This window comes from Mastomys coucha, unplaced genomic scaffold (genome assembly GCF_008632895.1).
Source record: "Mastomys coucha isolate ucsf_1 unplaced genomic scaffold, UCSF_Mcou_1 pScaffold18, whole genome shotgun sequence".
NCBI classification, from domain to species: Eukaryota; Metazoa; Chordata; class Mammalia; order Rodentia; family Muridae; genus Mastomys; species Mastomys coucha.
Genome location: NW_022196900.1, coordinates 86,902,433 through 86,917,232, shown reverse-complemented (window position 1 = coordinate 86,917,232; position 14,800 = coordinate 86,902,433). Strand labels below are relative to the sequence as shown.

At 43.7% G+C, this 14,800-nt stretch overlaps 1 protein-coding gene across 22 annotated transcripts in view; it reads right to left on the bottom strand.

Moving 5' to 3' along the window:
* The window catches only part of Pum1 (pumilio RNA binding family member 1), a 121,999-nt gene extending 112,017 nt beyond the window's left edge, over positions 1 to 9,982 (bottom strand). For 3 of the 22 annotated variants that reach the window (XM_031378836.1, XM_031378839.1, XM_031378850.1), the window contains exons 1-2: positions 9,688 to 9,924; positions 4,123 to 4,496 (exon numbers count right to left, since the gene is read on the bottom strand). In XM_031378836.1, coding sequence (XP_031234696.1) covers positions 4,123 to 4,485 — 363 coding nt within the window. In that variant the 5' untranslated portion in view covers positions 4,486 to 4,496; positions 9,688 to 9,924. Of the gene's footprint in view, positions 1 to 4,122; positions 4,497 to 9,687 lie in introns of those variants that run through there. The other 19 variants (XM_031378853.1, XM_031378854.1, XM_031378855.1 and 16 more) reach the window with 13 other exon arrangements.
* Between the last annotated feature and the right edge of the window lie 4,818 nt (positions 9,983 to 14,800).

Here is a 14,800-nt window from a genome sequence, read left to right as displayed (position 1 = left end):
AAAAAAAAAAAAACCTCATAAAAACAGAACACACAATAAGCACATACAGTTCATGGGACAGAACTGCCGTACCATGAGTGCAGTACCATGAGTCTACATCATTTATATTTATCTACTACTAAGTCTAGGATCTCTACCTTTCCAGTAAAGGAACTCGTTCCCCTAAAAATATGCTACTTTTGCTACAATGATTCTCTGGGGTTCAGCATGTCTTCCCGGGATGGCAAAAGTCTACCCAGAGATTCCACAGTGAAGCCAGGCTTACTTCAAAACTACATTGACTGGGCATGGTGGTGGAGCACTCCTGTCGTGCCAGCACTAAGGTCTGCCTCATAACTATACTTCAGTTTCTTGTCCCGTACAAAAGCACAAGAGTCTTAGCTACCCCACAGAACTGAAAGGATTCAATTCAGAAACTAAGCAGCTCAGTACCTAGACCCACCCTGTCTGGCTCCCATAGATCCCACAGCCTCTTGTGTCTCTAGTAACCTCGGCTGAGAAGGGCAGAAGGGCAGAATCCCCACTTAGTTATGTCCCTTTTGTTCTGGTGCTCCTCCTGCTGAGTGCTAGGTAAACAGGAAGTTAGCCACCTTGGCTGGCTTTAAACAAAACAAAACACAAACAAACCTGCACAGCCCTCCCCAGTATTCTCTCCACTCCTTGTCACAAGCCTTGCATTTCCAAGATAGCTGAGCTACAAGACCCACTCATCTGTCTTAGGACAAAACTAAACTGTTGTGTCCTAAGTTAACATAAAATCACAGAATACTTCCAGGGGAAAAGACACCAAAACCTCCTCCCTACAGTACAGCTCGTTCCAAAAGGTGAGACAAATACTAAAACCAAACCAGACATAGCTGTCATCCCAGCACTCAGGAAAAGGAAAGAGGAACACTTCAAATGCCAGGCAAGGCAGGGATGCAGAGAAAGTTTCTGCCTCAATTACCCACAAACAAAAAAAGGGGGGGGGCGGGGCATTATACTATACTACTGTGCAAGAAATTATTTGTATGGATACCCCCCATAACTACATGAGCCACCCAGAGGTCTCTACCACTGTGCCCCTACCTCCCAACACACTATTCAGTATCTTAGCCTGGCATTCAACTTTTCCTCTACTACCTTCTTTTTCTACAATCTTATTGAAAAGCCACAAAGTTAGGGAATCATGAAATCAAAAATTTCTTCCAACTTTTTTTTTTTACTTGCTTTTTCAAGACAGGGTTCCTCTGTACAGTCCAGGCTATCCTGGAACTCGCTCCATAGAGCAGACTGGCCTCCAACTTGGGAGATCTGCCTGCCTTTCCACCACCACCCGCCACTCTCTCCCTCAGTGCTGGTATGTGACACTACATCCAGCACCCAAGCCTTTCTCCCATGCTAAAGTGGATAGACTGATACTGAGATGAGGACATTTCATCAATACCTTCTTAGGATGTGGTGAATCAGACAGAGAGGTCTTGCCTACGAAGCTCAAGCCTGAATTCTATCTTCAGCCAAGAAAAAAGGGGTAACCATGCTCTAACAGTAAAAAAATACAGTGCCATGCTTTAAGCACAGAATAAGAACTAAAACTGAGGAACACAAGACATTTCCTTATCATTAGTGGACTCTACATATGCCATTGCCAGTAAAACAAAGATTTGTGATCTACTCAAGTGGCACATCTGTAATCCCAGTAGTCAGGAGGCAGAGGCAGGTGGATCTATGTGAGTTCAAGGCCAGCCTGGTCTACAGAGAGTGTTCAAGAACAGCCAGGGCTACACAGAGAATCCCTGTTTCAATCCCCACCTCCAAAAAAACAGAAACAAAAAAAAGAAAAGAAAAGAAAAAAGAAACAATCAACAATCAGGGGCTGGGCTGCCAAGATGGCTGGACGAGTGATGGTGCTCAGCAGTAAGCCTGATTACAACCTGTCCTCTGATCTGGACACATTGTGTCTACACACACCTACACATACAAATAAAATATAATAAAAATTATTTTTAAAAAAATGAATGAGGGCTGGATAGATGGCTCAGTGGGTATGAGTACTTACTGCTCTTCAAGAGGTCCTGAGTTCAATTCCCACATGGTGACTCACAACCATCTGTAATGGGATCTGATGTCCTCTTATAGTATGTCTGAAGATAACTAGTGTACTCACATACATAAAGTAAATAGAATCTTTAAAAAAAAAAAGAATGATATAAGAGCTGGACAGATGGATCATTGGGTAAATAAAGTATTTGCCACTAAGCCATGAAGCCTCGAGATCCCCAGCACTAACATAAAAGCTAAATGTAAGAGCATGTATCTGGGGGGCTGGAGAGATGGCTCAGCAGTTAGGAGCACTGACTGCTCTTCTGAAGGTCCTGAGTTCAAATCCCAGCAACCACATGGTAACTCACATCTCTGATGAGATCTGATGCCCTCTGGTGTGTCTGAAGACAGCTACAGTATACTTTCATATAATAAATAAATGAATCTTTTTAAAAAAAAAAAAGAGCATGTATCTATAACCCAGCCTTGGTGGGATAGCAAGCCATGTGAACCCAGGGACTCAATGCCAGCCAATCTAGCCAACGCACACAACTCTAAATTCAGTAAGCAATCAGTCTCAAAACCTAAGCACAAGCCTTTAATCCCAGCACTTTAGGCAGAGGCAAGAGGATTTCTTTGTTGAGTTTGAGGCCAGCCTGACCTACAGAGTTTCAGGATAGCCAGGGCTGTTACACAGAGAAACCCTGTCTTGAAAAAAACAGAAATAAGCTGGGCAGTGGTGGTGCACGCCTTTAATCCCAGCACTTGGGAGGCAGAGGCAGGTGGATTTCTGAGTTTGAGGCCAACTTGATCTACAGAGTGAGTTCCAGGACAGCCAGGGTTATATGGAGAAACCTTGTGGTTGTGGGGGGGGGAGGTGGTTAAGGTAGAAAACAGTAGAGAAAGACACCTGACAGCCTTGTCTGGCTCTCAGGCATGTGCACACCTACAAACACACACAGATACACACACACACACCTACAAACACACACAAATACACACACCTACAAACGCACACAAATACAAAGATACACACACACCTACAAACACACAAATACACACACACACATAAAACAAATACACCACACATGCATACACACACAAATAACAAAAATAACTACTATCCTTCCTGGCGAGTTCAAGAAGCATGTAACTGAAAAATTAGACTTGCAACTGTGCTTGCTTATGTCTTTGAAATAGAATAGAAAAAAAAAACTAGACACCCTAGAAAAGTTAACCGTTTCCTTTTTCTAATAAGCACTGAACTGACAGTATTAAATGAATCTTTACAAATGGCACCATACCCACTTGCCAAAAGTAGACTTAATCATTTGATTAAGTCTAATCCTCAGGAAACAGACCAGGCTAAATTTTGTCAGTAAAATAGATTTATGTTTTAAAACATAAATAGAGCTCAAGTCTTTAATCCCAGTACTGGCCAACCCCTGTGGATTCAAGGCCAGCCTGCTCTACATGACCTACATAAGACCCTGTCTCTCAAAAAAAAAGTTAATGAAAAAAATTAATAAAAAAATTTAATGAATATCAACTAAATTCTTAGAACAAAAGAAAGATGGTTGAAACCTAAAAGGTACAATCAACCTCATTTTGAATGACAAATCTCAAATGAGCTACTGATTTCTTAATTGCCCCCCACTTTCAACCATAATATCTTTCTATTTCAGTAATTCTTTTAATTTTCAACTTACAACATCTGTCAAGTTTAGTTCTTCCTGGGAATTTAAACATTCTCACATTGTTTCCAAATAACAGGATCTTAAAGATAAGTCACCCAAACAGAACAAAAAACCTTTGCTTTACATTGTCCTGTAAACCCAAACAATTCTTAAGAGCATGTCAATGGTGAAAATATTCTGTTAAAAGATATTCCTAGAAATACCTTGTGAACATTGAAACACTGTTGAGATTTCTTTAGTGAATTTACTATATAACACCAGAATGGTGAACAAGCCAGTGGCAGTTGCCATAACCAACCATTCTTTAAAGCAAATGACTCTTGTTTACAACAAACTAAATAAGACAGTCACTGAAAGCAGACAGTGGTGACAAGGTTCAAAGCTGAAATAGGGAACTTTTTACCTGGTGCTCTGCATGAATGTTATCCCCTGTAGGCCATCGGTGTTTGCTAGTGTTATAGCCGCCTCCACCACTGCCTCCTCCCCCAAGCTGCTCACCATGCTGCCTCTGAAAGAAGTAGTCCACCATAGCGTCGTCCTGGGAGCGGCCTGCAACTCCTATGGATCCTGGCACAGGGCTGGAGTGTGTCCCAGCTGCAAGAGCCTGATTTGCAGCTGGCTGTGGCTGCGCTTGCGACCCTGTTCCAGATGTCAAAACAACAGGCATGTTGGGATTAGCTGGTTCTTGAGGGTGATGTTTCAGGTGGGGGCTGAAAGAGTCCTGCCAAAGCACTGCTTTTCTCTTCAAGACACATGCAACGCTCATTCCACCAACACCTGAGAACAAAGTTAACAAATGTTAAATGCTTGCATTTGTAAAAAACAACTCCATACATTCGCGTACAAAATGCTAAACAATTCCCTCTCTTCTGCAAGTCAATACTGTCTCTACCAAGAAGTCAAGTGTCTTGTAATAGTTTCCTGAACTGAACCTGCTTTGAAGCTGCTGGGCCTGTGTGTACAGAAATAAAGGTCAACAGCAGCAGGTGCTCCAACAGTGCTGGGTGAGGGCCCACTACAGTAACCAGAGCTTTGCTAAAAAGTAATCACAGAAAGACAAGGAGCAGGCTGGAGACGGCTCGGCGGCTAAGAGCACTGACTGCTCTTCCAAAGGTCCTGAGTTCAAGTCCCAGCAACCACCTGGTGGCTCACAACCATCCATAAGGGAATCCAGTGACCTCTTCTAGGATGTCTGAAGATAGCTACAGTGTACTCATATACATAAAACAAATAAATATATCTTTAAAAAAATTTTCAAACCTGGAGGGGGTGGCACATGCCTTTAATCCCAGCACTTGGGAGGCAGAAGCAGACAGATTTCTGAGTTCAAGGCCAGCCTGGTCTACAGAGTGAGTTCCAGGACAGCCAGGGCTACACAGAGAAACCCTGTCACAAAAAAAAAGAAAGACAGACAGACAGACAGACAGACAGACAAGGAACTTGCCTAATATGCTAGGACCTAGGTTGGAGCCCTAGAACCACATAAGTAAAAAAGTAAACAAACAAGCAAAATAGCAATATGGAATCAAAATGTAACCAACAGATTCCCTACTCAACTGACTTTCTTCTTAAGTCAACTGTGTTAAAAATATACAGCTTTTTTTCCCCTGAGGTGAGATTTCATGTAACCCAGGCTGACTTTGAAATTAAAAGGTAGCCAAAGCTGGCCAAGAACTACTGATCCTACTCCCATCTCCCGGGTGCTGGGATTACAGACATGCATCAACAGGACTGTGACCAGAAACTTTTGAAAGCATCCTTAAGTTTATAGGGTGGAGGTGTAACTCAATGGAGTGCTGGCCTAGCCTGAACAGGCCCTAGATTCAATCCCCTGGACTCCATCCCAGCCTCAGCAGATTCAATCCCATGGATCCTCCCGGCCTCCAGCCCTAATTAGCTTTAAAAGAATTTACAGCTGTAACAAACATGTTAATAACCAAACAAAGGCCTATGGCTTAGACTCTGTAACTTAAAAGGACCCTTTAAAATATCTAACATGTTTGTGAGACAATACGAAGATCAGCTGTGTTTTTATAACATAGGAAAAATCAAGACTTTTACCAATACCTTACAAATACAATGCTATCATGTGCGTTATTGATTAACTAGAAAGAGGACAAGACAAACCCAACTCACTTTGCTGGTTCTAAACCTCACTGTAAAAAACAGGTCTGTCTCACCAGTCACAAGGTAGCAAATACATGGCAGACATTATCTCACCACAGAAACACTGAAAGGGAAGCATTATTAGCCCTGTTTTTACAAGTAAAACATTACAGAAGTTAGGAGGAGCCCATAGCCATCCAGCTAGCAACAGAGATCTCAAGCTATTTTGAAACAAACCCTGGTTCCTTCTAGAATCCTAGCAACAGTATCACTATTTTTTTCATTTGTTTTGGTTTTGATCTCCTCATGCAGTCCTGGCTGGTCTACAACTTGGTATGTAGAGCAGGCTGGCCTTGAACTCACTGAGATCTGCCAGTCTGAAGTATGGGATTAAAGATGTAAGCCACGACGACCCCTATGAGTAACTGTAGTAGATTAAACTCTGGAAATACAACAAAGAAATCAAATGCTACTAGGAACCACTGCTACTTAAGTTCCATAAAACCAAATAATTACATTTGTATGAACAAAGTAATCTGGTTACCAATTAGGGTAGTCTGCCTGCAACCACCAGAGAACTTCCAAGGTTGGTAACACTGTTCAAACAAATGAGAAACCTGTTTTCTGTCTTTTTTAAAATATTTAGTCTTATTTTGCATGTTTTACGTGTGTGTGTGTGTGTGTGTGTGTGTGTATCATGTACATGCAGTGTCTGTGAAGACCAGAGGTATAATATCCTCTAAAACTGGAGTCAAGAATGACTGAAGCATGTGAGTGCTGGGAACCAAACACAAAAGCACAAGTCGCTTTTAAAAGCATTGAGCATCTCTGCAGCCTCCAACTATCTTCTCTCACTAGGCAAGTAACCTCCCAGAAAAGTAATCCTAGCATCTCACAACTGATTCAGGTTATAAAGCTAGTAGAGGTCACATGGAATATGCAATCTGTAAAACCTAGTCTGTAACCCCAGCACTCTGGGAGACTAAAACAAGAGGGCTGCTAATATTCTAAGGCCAAGGGAGTTACACTGTGAGTTTAAGGCAAACATGGAGAACAGTAAAATTCTCTCAAAAAAACAAAAGACAAAAACCAAACCTCTACTTTGGAAATGCCTAATGTAAGTCAAAAATTCCAATACCCTTCTACCTACCTACACACACACATCAATTAAACCTTACACTGCAATAGTTTTAGCCTTCTAAGCTCTCATGAATAAAATGCTGTCTAGGCTCAAGTACAAACTCAGAAAAGTACAGCTGTTTCATTATCAGCCTCTGCAAAGTACACACCAGCCTAACTCTCTTCACTTGGTTCTCTAAGAACCTCAGTCCACTCATACCACATAGTACATTTGCTTCTACAAGAAAATCTCCATCTCTTTATCTTTACTTCAGGCCAAATGATGCAAAAATCAAGTTTTATCACCAAACTAACAATGTCAGCTTCCAAAGAAAGTTTTCCCCCCATGCCTTGGTTTTTGATAGCTTTTAATCACTAAGTTGAAAGGTATGCAGAAAGTTCTAAATTTTCTCAAATCACTATGCTTAAGAGTCCACAATTCAGTTACCCACACCAGTCAAGTCAACAGAGCCTCAATCACCAAGCGGATTCATAAAATAGTAAATGCAGTATTTTCTAACATAAAAGAGCTGCAAAGTTACCTATGAATTTTCATATTAAGAAAAAATTTAGTTGGCCGGTGATTGTACACTCAGGAATCTGAGGCTGAGTCAGATGGATCTCTGAGTTCGAGGTCAGCCTAGTCTACAGAGTGAGTTCCAAGATAGGCAGAGCTATACAGAGAAATCCTGCCTCAAAAACCAGTAAGTAAACAAACAAGTAATAAAAGATTGTCCCTGAAAGCAATCTCATTCTAAAATATAACTGGGGAGGGGTCACTTACAAAAATATTAGAACAAAACAACTGGCCTGTGTAAGGCTGTCTGGAAGTTCTGAGACTTCCTGCTTTACCTAATGAGGCAAGGCAGCTTCTCAAACAAGAGAAAGCCTGGCAAGAGGGGCACTTAAAACTGAGCAAACACCTAAACAAGTGCGTGTGTCCAAGAGGATTTTGTAACATCTTGGCAATGACAGAACAAAAATAATAATCTGTCACCTAAGTACCAGAAAACCAGAAACTGGCGATGCCTTTTAGGGGACTCTCAACGCTCACCAAAAAGTTATGTTCCGTATTTAAAATGTGGGGTTTTTAAGCAATGATATTACCATTTAAAAACAAATACAATGAAGTAGCAAGTCTAGGTACTTCCTAGCTTTCAAACTGTAAAAATCACACTGTACTTTGTTTTTAGTTTTTTTTTAAATATCACTAATAGGAGTTTTCTTTAAACAAAGCAGCATGGTTTAATCTATCCCCTGTTACTAAGGGGCTCAGGTTTAAAAGGTGTTTATTTTTACTACACTGAACAAGCCCTCTGTGGACATAAATTTATCTTAAAGCAGTTCACAGACCCAAACTAAACAAACCCCTACTTCAAAAAGCTGTGGCCTTGGACAAGATGAATTCAGGCGTGGAAAGGCAAACTACTAAAAGTTCAGAACCCAGTACTTCCAAACCTTCAGCCAAAGATCCGCAGCCCCAAGTGTGTTACAAAGTTACAATGAGTGAAGGGTCAAAAATGTTTGCTAAAAAACCCCAAAGGAAGCTGCTTATCTTAAAGGGAGAACCACATTAGTAACTTTTACACCAAAACAAAAAGCTAAAAAGCTACAATCCTACCTTCAGAAGTAACTGGCTTTAAAAACTGAACGCCCAAAAGCCCTCATAAATCATCTTAATAATCCCAGTAATTAATGGGGTGAGCGAAATGATCAAGTGTAACGAAGCGTTATCGTAATTTGCACAATAAAAACGAACAATCCTTTCAAAGTTATGGTGAGGATAAAGCCTTCTCTGGTCATCTGTGTGGGAGTTCTTCGCGATGTGGGAGGGGAGCTCTTGGGAAGAGTGGGGAAACGTCACCGGAGAAAAGTTACAGGAGTGTTCTTCACTTAACGTGGGAGTGGTACTGATGAGTAAAACAAATGACCCATGTTTACCCACCGCGTTTGTGAGGACCGAAGCTGTAGCACTGTGTAACTAACTACATGTTTTTCCTAGTACTACCTACTGAAAGCCCCTTGGAGAGGAAAGCACACCAACACGGAGAGAGGCTCAGAGAGGAAGAACACCCCCCTCCTCAAGGGGGAAAAAAAAAAAACCACAAGCTCTCACAGAAACAAAAGGCCACAAGAAACCCAGGAGCTTAAAAAGCGATCCGAAACTTCCTGATGGTCACCTCTCCACATTAAAGGCTTGCAAAATCGCCCACTCCCCCACCACCGGCGGGGGCTCGCCCGAGGACTGGGGCCCACCTCTGCTTTCTAAAGCGATGTATTGTTCCTCCCTCGGCGCAGCCACGGAAGCTCTAGAAGTCGAAGGAGCCCGCGGGGAGCACAGAATCTCCCACTCCACGGCCACAGGAGAGGACCTGGGGCTTCTCAGACCCATCCAAAAATAAATAAATAAATACAAAAAAAAAAAAAAAGCCGAGCCGAACGGCAACACCAACCTCCAGGGACTCCCAAGCAGGGCCGAACGGAGGCACGGAGCTGCCGCCAGCTGCGGGCCGGGCTCCGGCCGCGGCCCGCTCCCCACCCCCTCCTCGCGGATAACAATAGGGCCTCGCTGCCGCCTCCCAAACACGTACGAGCGGAGCGAGCGCGGAGCCTCCGCCAGGCCCGGCGGCGTCTCTAAGCCCTTCTCGCCCCGCCAACCGCTGCCAAACGCCAATACGAGGGGCGCATCGGCTCGCTGGGGGTTCGGAGCACGGTTTAGGGCCACCGGGGCGCGGATACTCACGGGCGGAGCGGTAGGATGAAGATGGATTCCGGCCCCCCGATCTTCGCTCGCCGGCGCTCTCGCTCCCCCTTACCTTTCACTCCGACAACATGGCGGCCCACTGGGGACTGGGCTGACGCGGTGCATCATGGGAGCGGCGCCGGCCCCGGCTCCGGCGGTGGCAGCGGCGTGTGCGGAGCGGGCGGGCCGGCGGCTCTGGAACAGGTTGCCCGGTTGCCATGCCAACAGCAGGGCCTGTGTGAACTCGGGGAAACTCGCAGGCCACACAACCGCTGTGCCCGCCCGCTGGGGCGAGCGCGCGCTGCCGCGTAGGGAGCGCCGGGCGAAAGGCGCGGGAGCGCGCACGGAGTGACCAGGCTGCCGGGAGGGGGGGCCCAGGGGGCGGGGAAGAAGTGGGGGGCTTAGGAGATGCCAACATGGGGCTGTGCATGGACCTTGGCACAGCCCGGCCCGAGGCTGGCTTCGAACCCCTTCCCCAGCCTTCTGGCTCCTGGCCTTATTACAATCTTCCTCCTGCCTCCGTTTCCCCAGTGTAACATACAAAAGAGAAGAGCAGCACAATGACCATGCTGATGGAGGGCAGGACTTCAACCTAATTTTCAGGATTCAGAGCACAATGACAGTGCCAGGACCCTTGTTCAAGGGTCATTAGAAATATCAAGATGGAAACTAAGCAAATTAAGCTGAGAACTAGAAACCAGAGGTGTTTGCAAGCACTCCATTTTGGTTGGTTGGTTTGGCTTTTTGTTTTGTTTTGTTTTGTTTTTAAGATGTATTTATATATGAATACACTGCCACTGTCTTCAGACTCACCAGAAGTGGGTCTCAGATCCCATTATAGGTGGTTGTGAGCTACCATGTGGTTGCTGGGAATTGAACTCAGGACCACTGGAAGAGCAGTCAGTGCTCTTAACTGCAGAGCCATCTCTCCAGCCCTGGTTTGTTTTTTATTGTAGCAGGGTCTTTTGTTGTATTCCCGGCTGGTCTCTAACCTACTGACATCCACCTGCCTCTGCCTTCAAGAACCATCCAATTTTTTTAAGTTTTTTTTTTATTATTATTCTTTTTGATTTTTCAAGACAAGAGTTTCTCTGTATAGCCCTACCTGTCTTGGAACTCACTCTGTAGACCAGGCTGGCCTCAGAACTCACAGAGATATTACCACCTCTGGCTCCTGAGTATAGGGATTAAAGGCCTCTGCCACCACCACCTTGCCTTCCTCCCCCCCTCCCCTTTCTGTGAGACAGTCTGTCATGTAGCCCAGGCTGCCCTCAAACTCCCTGTGTAGCTGAGGATTGCCTTGAAACCCTGAGCTACTACCATACCTCCCTACTTCTGTTATCACAGACATGTTCAGCCATATCCAGTTTATGCAGTGCTGGATACCAAAATTAGGACTTCAGGCATGGTAGGCAACACCCTACCAAACAACTGAGCTACATCCCCAGGTCTCAATATTCAAATTCAAGAACACACTGTATTCAGAAAGCCAGCTTGAAACCAGACCTGAAGTTACTTAACGGAGCTTTCATTTCCCACACTGCTAACAATACTTTGTGAAATCAAGTAGATAATACATTTAGCTTCATCAGGCCAGGGACCTGAACAGTACTGAATAGCTGTAGTATGAAAGCACACAGGAGGAAGAAAGATGACAGATATGAGAAAATTATACCTTTCAGCTTCTGACCAGACTCTGGGCTCCATACATTCATCCTGAGAGCCATAGGTAAATCTTTAGGTTTTTTGTTTGTTTGTTTGTCTGGTTGGGTGATTTGGTTTGTTTGGTTTTTTTTTTTCCTCAAGACAGGGTTTCTCTCTAGGCTGTCCTAGAACTTGCTCTGTAGACCAGGCTGGCCTCAAACTCAGAGGTCCAACTGCCTCTGCCTTCTGAGTATTAAGATTAAAGATGGTGCCACCACTGTCCAGCTTAATGTCCTTAGATTTAACTTCAGCTTTGGTCATTGTTTTGGTGAGATTTTAATGCTGGTTTAGCCACAGTCAGAAGATATCAGTCTTAAGGACTCTCTCTGTTCAATCAGGTGAGGCAATCCCAGCCAAGTAAACATCACCCATCTCTGATCTCGTTAAAGAAATTACTTTCAAAAGCTCTAAGACGCAAACCCAGCCCCAGAATAACCTTATCAGAACACAGCCTCCAGCAGACTCTTGAGACTGCTGTTATCAAGTGTTTACCAGTGTGACATATGCCACCCTCAGACTCTTATTCATTATCCAACTTAAAATTTCCAAACTAGGGCTAGAGAGATAGCTCAGTGGTTAAGAGCTCTGACTGCTCTTCCAGAAGTCCTGAGTTCAATTCCCAGCAACCGCATAGTGGCTCACAACCATCTCCAGTGCCCTCTTCTAGGATGTCTGAAGACAGCTATAGTGTACTCATATACATAAAATAAATAAATATATCTTTAAAAAGATTTTCAAGCCCGGTGGTGGTGGCACACGCCTTTAATCCCAGCACTTGGGAGGCAGAAGCAGGTGGATTTCTGAGTTCGAGGCTAGCCTGGTCGACAGAGTGAGTTCCAGGACAGCCAGGGCTATACAAAGAAACCCTGTCTCGAAAAAAAAAAATTGTTTTTCCAAACTAAAATAAGCAATAAATAAAGCTGTCACACTACGAAATAGTAATCATAGTAGACACACACAACACCAGTATTCCTGTTTTAAAATGAGAAAACATGGCCAGGCAGTGGTGGCCCATGCCTTTAGTCCCAGCACTTGGGAGGCAGAGGCAGGTGGATATCTGAGTTCGAGGCCAGCCTGGTTTACAGAGTGACTTCCAGGACAGCCAGGGCTACACAGAGAAACCCTGTCTCGAAAAAAAGAGAAAGAAACAAAGAAACAAAGAGAAAAAGTCAAATGGACATTTATCCAGCCAAACATGTCTGATTGAGACTATTTGCTGAGCACTGCCCAAAACTGTTGAAAGTCTGTCTAAAATTTCGGATTCCTCTTGGTGGGCAGAGGTGGCACACACCTTTAAACCCAGCACTTTGGAGGCAAATGCTGGCAAATCTCTTGTGTTTGAGACTAGCTTGATCTACAGAATGAGTTCCAGGATGCCCAGAACTACACAGAGAAACCCTGTCTCAAACCAAGACCAAAATAAAAATTAAAAATGTGGGACTCTCTCATTCATATAGCCAAACTTATATATAATATAATATCAATCCTCAGTTCATAAAATTTAAAAAAATCTAATCAAGGACAGATGAAGTGGTACTCCTTTTTAATCTGAACACTCCAGAGTCAGAAACAAGCAGATCTCTGTGAGTTTGAAGCCAGCCTGAACTACACAGACAGTTCCTCACTGGCCAAGGCTACATAGTAAGACCCAGTCTCAGAAAGAAAGGGGGAAAATCTAGTCAAGCTGATATAGGAGGAGAATTAGAGTGGATTTGAGAAAGGTATTTTTAATCCAATCAGCAGAAACTTAATCCATGTCATTGAAACTGAATGTTACAATGGAACTGAAAAACCTCAAGAAGTCTCTGGGCAGAAACTTCTAGTCAGGATTACTCAAGGAAACCTTGGAAACTGTGTATATGATCCCAGTACTTGAGAGACAGAGGCAAGAGGACCTTGAGTTCCAGACTAGCCAGGCATCATAAGAAGACCAACAAGGATAGACAGATACCTGGATGGATGGATTGACTGGATGGAGAGATAGATAGGTAGGTAGGTAGGTAGGTAAGTAGGTAGGCAGGCAGGCAAGCAGGCAGATAGACAGACAGGCCTTCCAAGTAGGTGTCTGCTTTCATTGGACATGACAGTTTTCAAAGTGTGGGCAGGGGCAACCTGGCTACTGACAATGACTCCAGAGACATTTTCAGTTCCCTCTGTACTATTATTAGCCCCCCTGGCTGATAAATGTGTCTAAATAATAATAATAATAATAATAATAATAATAATAATAATAATAATAATAATAACAATAACAACAACAACAACAACAACAACTAAAAAGTCATGTTTGTAAAGACTCTGAGACAGCCTAAATGTCTTCTAATTTGCTGAAAAGACACTTTGTTATAAACATTGGTTTCCAGCTGTGTTACACGTGTCCATCCGCTAACTTAGTTGCAGACTCTCCCTGGGAAGGCTTCCCTTGTTTTCTTTGCTACATCGTTACCATTCCAACAAGCATTTTGTTTCTTTGCACATCTCAGCAGACTAACCCTCTCCTACAACCACACCCACCACCCACACCTAGGTTTGGCTCTAAGCAATCCTCCCATAGTGGGAAAACTAAAAAACTGGGGATGGGGAGGTGGCACCAGGAACCCTTAAAAAGCTCTGTTTGACAGCACTGGAAAGCTAAGGAGGAAGTGAAGAGTTAACTACTAAGCCAGGGTCTGAAGGTGCCGAGGAACCTTCTCCTTGGAACTACTTCCCTGGTGAGGATTGGTTTTTTGATAGATGGCTGAGAGGAAGGGGGATGTCTGGGGGTTTTTTGGGTTTGGTTTTTATTGGTTTTGTTGTGGCTTGGTTGCTTGGGTGTTTGTTTTGCTGGGGACAGGGGGCTGTTTGTCTATAGGGTTTTCGAAACAGGATTTCATGATATAGCCCTGGTTTGCCTGGAACTCACTGTGCAGACTAGGCTAGCTTTGAACATTTTCTTGCCTCTACCTCCCAAGTACTGGAATTACAAGTGTGAGCTATCATTCGCCTTGCTAGAAAATATCTTTAAGGTAAACAATGTGACTTCTATTTTTGTTTTGTTTTATTATAATGTATACCTTACTGTTAAAGCTTCTTTTTAAGAACTGCCTTGTCAAAACATTGAAACTGTCAGGCATGGTGGTACATGCTTTTAATCCCAGGAGGAGACAGGTAGATGTCTGAGTTTGAGGCCAGCCTCATCTACAGAGTTCCAAGATAGCCAGGGTTACACTGAGAAACTAGAGAATGGGGGGAGGGGGAGAAGGGGTGTGATGATTTGTATATGATTGGCCCAGAGAGCAGTACTATTAGAAGGTGTGGCCTTGTTGGAGTAGATGCTGCACGGTATCCAGGCTCCCACCTCAATGACAATGGACCTCTGAACCTGTAAGCAAGCCCCAATTAAATGTTGTCCTTTATAAGACTTGCCTTG